We start from the raw sequence: 12,754 nt of genomic DNA, 5'->3' as shown, positions 1-12,754 counted from the left end.
TGGATATGGGGCTGGGTGGTTGTTTCACCGAAATGTGAATGAACTGTTTTCCCCACTTTCTGAATTTTCAATCCGCCAATCCGCCCCTGTCTGGCAAAATCTCGTGTAGTGAACCTTGTACCAAGCTAGTTCCAGGCTGCCCTCGTCATTTGTCTTTCGTAACATTTGAACACGTGAAGAGAAGGTTCAGGGTCAGGCACATTTGTTGTTTTTCATGGTGACGATTTTGAAATCCATGGTTTCTCGTCGCTTTGCCACTGCGATTCAACTATCGGCAGAAATCATGCAACAGAGGGGTTACGAAGTAAGAAAAACATTTACTTTGCAGTTTGCGTTTTTCTTTAAACGGCTTGCAAAGCAAGGGACACAAATTGCTCATACCGATTTTCGTGCAAATGGCGCAGTCCTTGTTTGAAACTTCATTACTGTAAAACCATCCTTAAAGTTATAAATTGCGCTTTTACTGATATCTTTTGGTGTATTTGTTGTAGGACGCAGTGAAGAAACTCAACTCACTTCAAACAAACGCTCAAGTCTTGGAGCAGATTCGTCGCAGTCGAGGCCGACTTGTTCACAACAACCTGCCTGAAATGATGGGCTTCACAGAACGAGCTGGTGTTAAAGTAAAGCTGTTTTGTTTGTTTTTAAATTGACCACTTCAAATGAGTGTAATTCATTTAATTTCGTGTTCTTTATATCTTAGAAACATTGACCTACTGTGCTTAGTACAGCTTGAAATTGGTTTTGTTCACCTTTCATGTTCATTTCACGTGACGTTATTTTACTTTCGTGACAAATTTATTTTTGGCGCGTAAATTTATGGTCATTTTGTTTACAAATATTTCACTGCAGGGCTTAGTTGCCGGCAATCATGATCAATATTTTTCAGGAACCGATGGGGTTCAGTTGTTTGAAAGCGATGTACCAAAAACAACCGCTCACATAAAACACGATGATCATCATGTATTGCATTTTGTACAACTTGCCTTGTACTTGACGAGACGGGTCCAAACTTGAAATGAGCATACTCTTGGTTGGCCACAGAACTGTTTTACGGAGGTTATATTATGAACGTCCCACCAACGGGATCATGTCATGTGACATTTTTATTGTGCAACTTTGACCAATTTAGAAAATATGACTCTAGCACTGCTTTTGATAAAACATGGAGTTGTCACAATTGTTTTGCAAAAAGTGGTGCTCCTTGCCAATTATCTGACAACAGTTTGCATGACCTGCCAATACAAACACTCATATCATGTGGAAATATGCCAGTCCTCAATCCAGAACAAGGCTCTGGGCTGTGCGACATACATTTTTATGGCTTCTTATTCTGCGGCAAAATAAGGGCTTCAACTTCTCAAAACTACATGAGGAAAAGTTTAGGCTCCAGGGCAGGAAGGGCCCCGACCACATCCCCTTCCCCACTTTGGGACACTGACAACTAAACAACAAATTTTGTTTCTGTAGATGGAGGACCTGGATAATCTATCTATTATCCATATCAGTGGCACAAAGGGAAAGGTACAACTTTAATTTTGTATTTTTTTTATTTGACCAGGTCTGGGAAATTAAACTAATGATGTTTTCGATTTTTGTTAAGGGCTCAACTTGTGCATTCTGTGAAAGTATGCTTCGTCATAAAGGCTTCAAGACAGGATTCTATAGGTACACTAAAAATTGATCATAGCAGTCATTTAATAACTTTGTAGAGTGGAAATGTTAAAAAAATGAAGTTGCGGAGCTTGCAGAATGCAGGAAAACTGCAGTAATTTTTATTGCTTAAAAAGTGTCCACTGTCCATTTGTGTACCTGAGTTTTAAGACAATGCAGTGGAATTTAGTTGGTGCATCAGGGGCAGATCTAGGGGGAGGGTTCAGGGCGTGCAAACCCCCCCCCCCTGCCCTTAGATGACCTGCAGCTTTCTAATACAACTGCAGTTTTTTTAATGAAGATGAATTTTTCAACAATGACACGAGCATGGGACAAAGAAAAATTCTGAGGCCCCGACGGGAATCAAACCCATGGCCTCCCAGATACCGGTTGGGCACTCCGACCAACTGTGCTATGAGAGACTTGTGGTGAGCTGGGCCATTTTCTTTATGTGACATGCATCTTGCATACTGCTAGGATCAGCAATGTCGAAATCATCAAGAGTGTAGTAAATAATAAAGTTGGTAAATTCTATGCTCGGTGATAAATAATGAATTTTTTGTTTTTGTTGCGCACCCCCTCCTAATAAAAATCCTGTATCTGCCCCTGTGCATGGGTCTTGGAAGCCAACAGTCACCCATGTCTGCCTTGCAGATGTGATGTCTGCTTTGATAGAGTTGACTGACATATATATGTTTTTATTTTTTTAATTGGTGTCGTAAATGGTACTGTTCTTATGCTTTTAGCTCACCACATTTAATGGAGGTCAGAGAGAGGATCAGAATCAATGGGAAACCATTATCCAAAGAAAAGTTTTCAAAATATTTTTTTGACTGCTGGGATAACCTCTTAAATAATGGTGATGTGAGTAATCAAGTGAGTGTTTTTGTGTAATATTTACAGTAAAAACTCCTGAGTAAGAACCTGTGTTTTCCTAAGTTAGCCTAAACAAGCTCTTACATTAATGGTAATCAGCAAAAAGTTTGGCTATTCAGGTTCTTTATAGATTCTTATCGTCTGAAGAAACATTTACATTGTTTCTAATAGAATTTTTAGTGGTATTCAGCCTTTCCCTTATATGAAATTTGCATACTATCTACCATCTTTATTATTTACTCATTTATATATTTATGTGAAAAAACTATTAGAGGATCCAGAATGTCTGCTTATCTCGTTTCCCTAAAAAGTAAATATTTCAAATCGCTTTTAGAAAATTAGAACCTATTTCCAAATTCTAGCTAAAGAGGTTTTTATTTACCGGTACTTATGATGCTCATGATGATTATTAAAATTATTATTAATTTTTACGGTATTACTATCATGTCTGTTGTCATTAAACTGGGGTTGATGCTTACTGGAAACATCAATAAACAAATACAGTTATCCTAAATAAGCCTCAATATAACTTGATAAAATGTTAGCTTGCTGATTTTGTAGGAAGAAGGGAAGAGTAGCATGCCAGCGTACTTCAGATTCTTGACCTTGATGTCTTTTCATGTCTTTCTTCAAGAGAAGGTAAGCTGAAGGTATAAATTGACTGAGGGAGGGAGGGTGGGTGTGAGGGAGGCAGGGAATGGGGCTGGGCAGGGTTGTCAAAATAAGCCGGCAACTGATGCATTTCACCAGCTATTCCAAATACTGTGCCGGCTACTCGGAATATTAGTAGGTCAGTTCTGAGTGTGTGTTATCAAGTTCTTAGTGTTTTGTAGCCCTCTATGTTTTGGATGGAACCTGCTACTCAAAAACCCACTGACAGCCCTGCTGGGAGAGAGTGGAAAGGAGGGAGGGAAGGAGGGGGGGGGAGGGGGGGGGGGAGGGGGGGAAGAGGGAGAATCTTGAAAGTGTGCAACCCAGGCTGCAGTTTGTTTGTGTTAAACTCATTCTTATCTTATCGTGAATTTTTATATTCTGTTTCTCTTGAATTTTAATTAAGAAAAGTTATTTTAAAATTCTTGGCTTGCCTTTAAGGTTGATGTTGTTATTCTTGAAGTTGGTATTGGAGGTGCTTATGATTCCACAAATATTATCAGGTACAATCCTCAGTTTCTGTTTTCATTAATTTTGTCTTTGGTGAAGTACAAAAGGACCTTTATACATGTTCTAGTTGGAAGACTTGAATCATTAGCAGTTCTTACTGGTGATTAGTTCCAATATTCTCACTAACTTAATAAATTAAGGAGGCTCACAATAGTTTTACGGTCGCCTGAGGCCTGGGTCCAAACCTCGCGAATCACGCGCGTCACTCGCGGGATTTTTCAGCCATGAAAAAGAAAAACAAACATGGCGGTGTGTAAATTTTTTGTCGAAGTCTATTTTTGTCCAGTTTTCAGAGAAAATCACGTTTTCACGACATTTTTAGCCGCGAAGAGTCTTTATTGTTACTATTAGCTGAAAAAAAAAAATGTTTGCCGATCAGCATACATGGTGCCGAGGAGAAAATTTTATGTATGCGCTGCGATCGATCGTGTAGACCCCGGAGTGGACTTCCAACCAAACCTACGAAATTCCCGAGAGCTAAAGCATGCAATACACGTTTACTTCTCTATCTTTCCTTAAGCGGCTTTGTCTGACGGCACTTCGATTTACAGGCCAACTTAATGACTGATAAATATGAAAGCCAGCAAGCGACTTTTCTAAGCAAATCGAGGGCATTGACCAGCGGACAACGTTTACGCATGCGAAAGACGGGATCTTGTAAAGGCCAGATTTTTAAACGCGCGTGGATCACGCGTGGCTTTTCTTGAAACGCGAAGTAATTTAACTGAAAAACAAGTCCGGTGACCCCACTTTTTTATTTCAAAATTAGGTAGTATGGCCTGAGAGAAAACTACAGGTGAAATTTAAAAAAATTCTCTGGACCGGATTTTTAGCCAGTCAAAAATTACGGTTTTGAGTAATTATTACATAAAATCTGCTCCAGAGAATTTTTTTTAACTCTTTATAATTGCTCCCCTTTTTATGTAGAATTGGATAAGATTCAGAAAAATAGGGGTCACCGAGTTAATTTTTGCGCCATTACGGTTAGAAGCTCCATGATGGCTCCTATTTACACCCATATCCTGTTGCTATGGTAACAGGTGATGACGGCATATGATTATATTTCGGTTCACTGACGATCGAGCTAGTAGCTATTCCCAAGAAATTGTAAAAATAAATGTTATTTTGTTTTATTGAATCTCTCAAATGTAAAAGTGCTGGAAAACCTTAAAACTATTGTGAGCCCCCTTAATATATTTCTTTGTTTTTATGTAATATATTTGATATACGAGAAAGATTATTAATTTTGTGTAGATGGTTGATTTCTCGAACCTCCAAGGGAAAGATTGGTTGGACATATCAGGAGTTTGGGGAATGGGTGGTAAAATTGAATTGTTTATTTTCGAGTTATTGGGAGATTTGACAAATCAAGGGTTTTGTACTGTAAAATTGAAATGCTATTTATGAAATCTGTTTCTCAAGGAAACCTGTGGTTTGTGGAGTGACATCCCTCGGTATGGACCACGTCAGCACGCTGGGTGGGACTTTGGAGAATATTGCCTGGCAGAAGGCAGGGATATTCAAGGTAGTGATTTATGACAAGCCAATATGATGGTGTAGAAAATAACTGATACTAACAGTTGATTCAACCTCCTAGTTTAGAAGGTTACTGAGGACTGTCCAGGGCCGGGTTGTTCAAAGCACGATTAAGCTAATCCAGGATTAGTGTGAATTTTGATTTCAGTTTTTCAATGTTCAGTGAGGTTTTTCTGTTTATATTTTTTTGTCTTCCAGTTTTGAAGTCAACTTATCTCAAACTCCACAAAACATAAGCAATAAAAACACTTTTATACAAGAGAAATTGAACCCTCAATCAACTTTTAATCTTGGGTTAGTGTTAATCGGCTTTCGAACAACCGGGCCCAGATTACAAGCCCAGCATATAGGGTAACCATGACAACCCTGTGATTGGCAACCACCAGACACCATCACAACGAGAACTGTGGAACAACAATTCTTACCACAAACATTATATGGAGAAAATATGTTTGTAATTTTTGGAACTGATGACTAAATATTGTGATGTTTTTCTTTTTTTAGTCAGGGGTGCCAGCCTTTTCTGTCCCACAGCCAGAAAATGCCATGACTGTTGTGGCTAACAGAGCAAAAGAATTAGAGGTAATTTAATAAATGAACAGTCCGTGAAGAAGTTATGTTGTTGGTCATGTCTTTTACAAGAGAATGTTACTCTGTATTTTTTACAGGCTCCTCTTTGTGTTGTTCCATCGCTTGAGCAGTATCCAGGAAAATTACCAGGTAATTTCACAACATCATTATACTAGTTCACTTTTTGCAGTAGTTTCAGCCCTAGCTTTATCAGACTCAACCTTTACCATAATTCCTTATTGTAGTTTCTTCCGGGGGGAGAAGGGGTACTTGGGATTTCAAGCGACAGGGATGATCGAAGGATTTTTTGGGGGGTTAAAATTTTCAATTCTGGGACTTTTTGGGTAGGAAAATTTGGCAAGTATTTTGTTGGGTGGCTTGATTAAAGAAGGGATTTGGGGTGTTATTAAAAACAATCTAAAGATTTGTGCTAGTGCCTTGGCTGCCTAGCGGTAATGATTTTTTTTGTGTTATATTATTCCCCCTGTCTGGAAATTTAAAGGTCAGAAATTTGGCATGGGATGTTTTGGGGGTTAATTTTTTGTCCAGGGATTTTTTTGGGCTTTGTTGGAAGCCCTTGGGATTTTTTGGGGTCTTGATTTTTGCCCCCATTTGATCATCCCTGTCACTTAAAATCCCAAGTACCTCCTCTGGGAGTTTCTTAAAGCCTCACATGGAAAAATACTGCTTATTGAAAAAGTGATAAGAATCTTTGGTCAGACTAACAGCTCAGTTTAACTCTGACTGTATATTCTGCCTGCATGTTCTTTATTTTTGTACATGTGTCTTTCACAGATCTTGGCCTGGAAGGACAGCATCAGTTCTTGAATGCATCACTGGCCCTTCAGCTTTGTCAAACTTGGTTACAACGAACACAGAAGATAGACAAAACTCTTGAAGGTTAAATTCTGTTTCTTTTTCACATGATTGTGCACTGTTATTATAAGGCTTGAATCTGCGAGGAGTTAAATGAGGGATCAATACATGAGGTCTTCCTAAGTCTTCCTAAGTGTTATACCATTTATTATAAATAACTAACAATGGTATATTGCAATTCCTGCATTTTGATTGATTAACAGGCAATGGTATATGAAATCATATACCATCATATACGAAATTCATATACAAAAACAGCTGGGGAGCTCAAATAATGCAATTCTTAGGGCGTTTTCAATAAAACAATTATTCCACTCGCTCTTGTTGAATATTAGATCGCCTCATTGGCTATCTACCATCTCATATCCAACATGCGCTTTTGAAATAATCAGCCTTGACAAGACTGAAAATCACTTGGAATGGCATCCAAATATTACCATCCCACCCCTTCCCCCTCCCCGTCCTTGTTGGTAGGCAATGTAACATCCCCCCAGTAATTCACCCTGAATTCTTTTATTTTTTGCCCATAACTTGTTGTAATCCCCCCTCCCTTCCCCCTACTTAGCTTCCCAAAATAATAACCCCCACACAATCTTGTTAACCCCCCCCCCTCCCGCCCATGCACTAATAACTATTAAGAGACTTAAAAACTGTGATTTTCTGTCTGAAAAATGGAAAAGTTTTTCCATGAAATTGAATTTGGCTTTTGCTATTTTATTCTTCAGGTGAAGAAAAGCAAACAAGCGCAACTGAGTCAACTAGTAATGGCCAGTTTGCTGATGAACCTGCAGCTAAAAAAGCCAAAGTTGAGGTTCCTCTTGCTAAAACGTTTGAAGTTTCTGAAGCTTTACGAAGTGGTAAGGATACTTTTTCCAAGTAACCTAGTTCCATTCGAATCTCAGAAAGTAAAAAGTCTTACAAATGTGCGAGGCAGCCAGTTGTGAGAGTCATGCCACCGGAGTGCTATGATACCTGCCAACCACCAGCGTACAAAAATCTGGAGACATCTAGAAATCTTTGCATTGTAAGAATGTTATTTTCAACAATGTCGGAATACTCTCCAAAAATCAGACTGGGATATTTTATGAAAAACTTGGAGACTCCTGGGAAAACCGGGAGAGTTGGCAGGTATGTAATATTTAGGCTAACCAGAATGAATCATACACCTCGCTGCCTCGCACTTTGTGACGATCCAGTTTTATGGGCATAGCAGTATTATATTCCATGTCAAATCATTATCATATAATTTATTAAAATTTGATTTTTTTAATTTTCTGTTTCCCACTTTTTGAAATTTACAAGGTCTGAAGAATACCAAATGGTGTGGACGAAATCAGGTCATTGTCAGACCTCGAGTCTCATTCTATCTGGATGGTGCACACACCCCAAAGAGTATGGAGGTACATGAATGTTATGAGAAGCTCCTGACTGGAGTTGAGACATTTTTCTTTTAAATATATTGAACAGATGTTTTCAGTAGTAGTTACAGCTTAAAATATTATAGTATTTTATTGTATTTTGAATGTATTCACTCCTAGTTTCCCAAGGCAGATAACCTTTGGTTTTTAAAATTTTTATTCCTAAAAGAGAATTACAATTAAACTGTGAAGAATTGTAATTTGTCTAATGCATTTGCTTCATCTTTGTTTTCAGGCTTGTGTAAAGTGGTTTAAAAAGAGAGCAGATGAGGAAAAGCAAAATGAAAGGTAATGCTTTTGAAGAATATTTTTTTTGTGGTGATGTACACCATACCTTACTTTCTACCACATACCACCTCACAGGTCTCACCTTACCTAATCCCACCCCACCCCACCTACACGTCTTACCTTAATGCACCTAATCTCACCCCAACCCGCCTCCCATGTCTCGCCTAATCCCACCCCACCCCACCTCCCATGTCTCACCTAATCCCACCCCCACCCCACCTCACCTCATCTCACCTTACAGGTCTCACCTCACCCTATCTCACAGGTCTCACCTCACCCCACCCGACCTCATCTCACCTCACCCCACCCCACCTTACTTCACAGGTTTCACCTCCACACCACCTCAAAGGTCTTACCTCAAATCACCTCACCTCACAATATCATTTGTAAAGTTTTTGACTGCTGTCAATTGTTTTATCACAAACAGTGGCAGTGTTACTCGTGTGTTGCTATTCAACCTGACTGGTGATCGGGATCCTAACAGTCTTCTCAAACCAATTATGGTATGTACTAAGTTTTTATTGGCTAGGGTGTGAAGCAAGTACAAAATACTTTCTCATCCCAGCTAATAAAAGTATCATCTGAAGTGCAGCAGTTCATTATAATCAGTGCCTCAAATCAGTGAATGTTTTACGGAGCGAGGTGATTAGCCCCGTGCCCAACCCCAGTGGAGGACCAGTAGTTTTTTGGTGGGTTGTCCACCCCTTTGTCACATGTTCTTAGTTATTTAAAGGTGTGATAGGCACACCCTTTTGCCATTGATGCTCAAATGCTTAAAGCACTAATCTATAGGCACACTCCTTCACCAGGATAGATTGATAATGACGGTAAAGCAAGAAAAGTGGTTAGTTTCTGAAAAAACTACTGACATACTGTATTGTTGCTCATTAAAGCAGTTTTGATACTGTGGTCAATTTGCAAAGTTAAAATGTTACTTGCAAGCAACCACTATGTTCAAGAGACAACTGCAATAGATTCTTTTAAATAGTGTTCTTAAAGATACTTTTTCAGTTCTGAAACTGAAGCAAGTTTATAAGCTAGGTTGTTTCAGGGACCGGTCATTATTTAGAGGGTTGGGAGGGCTGGTGCAAATGTGGGGAGGGTCAATCATTTTTATACAGGGAAAAAGCAGGGCCACATAAATTTATGCTCGCATACTAGGGAGGTTTAAGGGAGTGAGTGAGTAAGAAGGGGAGGGTCAGCGAAAAATGTGTTTCATAAAAGGGAAGCGTCGTGAGAATTTGAGCATAACCTTGCTCTATTTACAACAGCCCTCCCCCCTTAAAATAATGACTGGTCTCTTATTTTTTGATACAGCTACAGTTGTTGTATTTATAATAAGTAAATTTTCTCATGAAATTGAATGGCTCATGTTCTCAAAATTCTGTTCCAGGAATGCAACATTGATCACGCAATTTTCTGCCCCAACACTGTAAATTTGAACTTGAAAAACAGTGATACTGATTCAGGTAGATATGTAAACCTTTTTGTTGCTTTTTGTATTCCTTTCCCGTTTTGGTCAAGAACTGGTAGATGTCAGTTAACAATAAATGATTCAATGAGTGCACTTTGGATATGAGATAACAGATAGCCAAAGAGGCACATGCATAGTACACAGTCTGCTATATAATCATGTCAGGGTAAAACCTGAAGTGTTAATCACAACATAACTTCATTTAAGTTGGGTGATTTCCGTGATTTTTTAACACTGTGATTTGATTAAAAAGTTAAACCTGAAAAGGTGACTTTGTTTTTTTGTTTTTTTTTTTGTACTTGTCTTTAAAACTGGGTGATAGATATTAATAATTGACTAATATTATTTTAGCCCAGATTAATTTACAGCCATGTCATCATTCATATCTTAGATTTAACCAACTTTACTGTAACTCGTGATAGCCAGCTGCGATGGTGTGTGGAAAATCAGCGCGTTTGGATGGCTCTGAGAGGAGCAGGCTTCCAAGCACATGCTAACCCATCACAGGACTCAACAGAGGATGATCATGTGATAAAAAATGGACATGACGATGGTCCTTATTCTACGATATTTCCTTGCGTATCTCAAGCTATTCGGTGGCTAGTTGGTGGCAGGGATCCTTGTATACCGGCATTTTCTCCAGGTGGTCTGCCATTACCAGACTTCATTTCGCAGGCGTCAAGGCTTCAAGTTCTAATAGGAGGCAGTTTGCATCTTGTTGGCACTGCAATGAAAGTCCTGGGACCTGAAATTGTTGGAGATGTGTAGGAGATGTGTAGGAAAGAATACACTTCATGTAGGTTACTCATAGTATGCCTGGGAAGGAGGAGCTATCGCCTCCGTATTATTGGAAAGCGGTTTGTCATCAATCATCCAATCAAACTGCATAATCACAGAGTTTGCAGCGTCCTTGCCACTGTGTTATGCAGACGTGAAAATTAGCAAGCCCCACAATGTGCAACACTTATGAACTTCACAAGTAATTTGAGGTTATTCAACTATTTTGAACTGACAAAGCTATCATACTGAATACTGATCCATAGCATACGGCCATTTTGCTTCTTTTGGTAAACATTTTGCTTCAGTGTGTATATATAGATATAATTATACTCATAACTTATTCTGTGATCTTGTACCTCAGAAGATCAAGGATCATTCTGGTGGTACTAGATTTGGAAAAGGTTAAGAATCCGATCCAAACAACGCGTCGGTCAACGCGTCGGCCAACGTGTCGGCCGACCCACCACCAACACACTACCGACGCGTCGGCCGACACATTACCGACGCGTCGGCCGACTCATTACCGACGCGTCGGCCGACACATCACCGACAAAGAGAAAGACAAAGACTATGAACGCCGACCAAAACAATGCCGACGCAAAGGCTACGAACGCCGACAAACACACTACAGATACGAAGGCTACGAACACTATTCTTTGTTATGTTGCTTGTTTGTTAGACTATTATTTTTTTACTTACTTTTCAGTCTTTGAAAGGAGTGGGAAACACAGAAAGACGACAACGTAATACCGACGCCATCTTTAAAACTTAAACTCGTAACTAGGCTCTGCAAAAGTTGAAAATGGAGTTTCGGGATCTTCTTGTTTTATTAGGAAGTTTCCAGAGTGTTTTTAACTTTTTAGTGAATAATCGACTCTTAGCGAGTCAACGTCAGTGTTCTCGATGTAATTCTGATATGGAATTAACTGAGACCACGCGCGTAAATGATGGCTACATGTGGCGGTGTGTAAATAGCCGCTGTCGAACCTGGCTGTCTATAAGGTCAGGCTCATACTTCGAAGGTTCCAATATCCCCTTGAGTACGTGGCTTCATCTGATGTTCCTGTGGTCTACGAAGTTGTCTGGAAGTCAAATCTCGAGGCTGACTGGGCTTTCAAAGCCTACCGTGATCCGTGCGCTGAGTGAGCTGAGAACAATCTGTTCTAACAAGATTCTGAATGCTGGAATTAAGATCGGAGGCGTGGGAAAGACCGTGGAGATAGACGAGTCAAAGTTTGGGGCCAAGAGAAAGTACCAGAGAGGGAGAGTATCGGAAGGTCCGTGGGTGTTTGGAGCCGTGGAGCGTGGATCTAAAAAGGCGCTACTGTTCCGTGTTCCAGATCGTACAAGAGCAACACTTGTTCACCGTCTAATTACAACGCACATTCTTCCCGGAACTGTCATCTACTCTGATCAATTTTCCCCGTACATCCCACTGAACCAGCTCGGATACATTCACCTGTCGGTGAATCACTCAGAGAACTTCGTCGATCCAGACAGTGGTGCACACACCAACACAATCAAAGGCTTGTGGGCTTTGGTGAAAAAGAAGTTGAAGTCCATGTCTGGTACCCTTTACGAACACTTACCAAGTTACTTAGATGAGTTCGTCTGGTTCAGAAACTTCGCAGGAGACAGAGCATTTGAACAGCTGCTGGAAGACATTGCTGAGCAGTTTCCGCTACAATAAAAGAATATTTATTCAAAACCAACGGCTCCTTTAGGAGCCACCACAAATACAAAAGAAAATGACCAATAAAGAGTTAATACAATCCCTATCAATCCCGAAACTAAATAATACCCAAGTATTAAGTCGACTTACCTGTCTAGTGCCCAGTCAGGCTGCATGTTAAAGTAGCGTGGGGACTAGGTCGATGTCAAAACAAAATGGCGTCGACAAAAAAAAAACGCGATCATTTCCAGACTTATTGCAGCTAAAACTAATCAAATGACTTCGAAATTTTAAATAATGAGAAAGACAACACCAAACTTAATCATTGTAAGCTTTTATTTCAAGAGAAAAAGTCGCCGACGCACCGCCAACGCACCGCCGACGCACCACCGACGCACAATTTATCCTCGGTTTTCATGTACTGAAAAATACTTGCCGACGCGTCGGCCG

At 39.8% G+C, this 12,754-nt stretch overlaps 2 protein-coding genes across 3 annotated transcripts; both read left to right on the top strand.

Annotated features, from left to right (window-relative positions):
* Window positions 1-157: 157 nt before the first annotated feature.
* On the top strand, window positions 158-11,050 carry LOC144665099 (folylpolyglutamate synthase, mitochondrial-like). 2 transcript variants are annotated; one of them, XM_078526282.1, is made up of 17 exons: window positions 158-304; window positions 492-623; window positions 1,471-1,524; window positions 1,604-1,668; window positions 2,400-2,517; window positions 3,091-3,168; window positions 3,622-3,683; window positions 5,113-5,215; window positions 5,731-5,808; window positions 5,895-5,946; window positions 6,592-6,696; window positions 7,398-7,529; window positions 7,975-8,072; window positions 8,326-8,378; window positions 8,806-8,881; window positions 9,772-9,847; window positions 10,244-11,050. In XM_078526282.1, the coding sequence occupies exons 1-17, from the start codon at window positions 215-217 to the stop codon at window positions 10,618-10,620; spliced, it is 1,749 nt and encodes a 582-aa protein (XP_078382408.1). In that variant the 5' UTR covers window positions 158-214; the 3' UTR covers window positions 10,621-11,050. The 2 variants fall into 2 exon arrangements, with proteins under 2 accessions (XP_078382408.1, XP_078382404.1); XM_078526278.1 differs by having other exon boundaries at window positions 2,400-2,529.
* Window positions 11,051-11,548: 498 nt separating this feature from the next.
* LOC144646583 (uncharacterized) lies at window positions 11,549-12,322 on the top strand. Its single transcript, XM_078506226.1, has one exon. The coding sequence runs from the start codon at window positions 11,549-11,551 to the stop codon at window positions 12,320-12,322; it is 774 nt and encodes a 257-aa protein (XP_078362352.1).
* Window positions 12,323-12,754: the final 432 nt, after the last annotated feature.

Source organism: Oculina patagonica, chromosome 1 (genome assembly GCF_052425735.1).
Source record: "Oculina patagonica isolate OP01 chromosome 1, crgOcupat, whole genome shotgun sequence".
NCBI lineage: Eukaryota > Metazoa > Cnidaria > Anthozoa > Scleractinia > Oculinidae > Oculina > Oculina patagonica.
The sequence above is the reverse complement of the archived record's forward strand: the minus strand, read 5'-3'. Positions and strand labels throughout refer to the sequence as shown.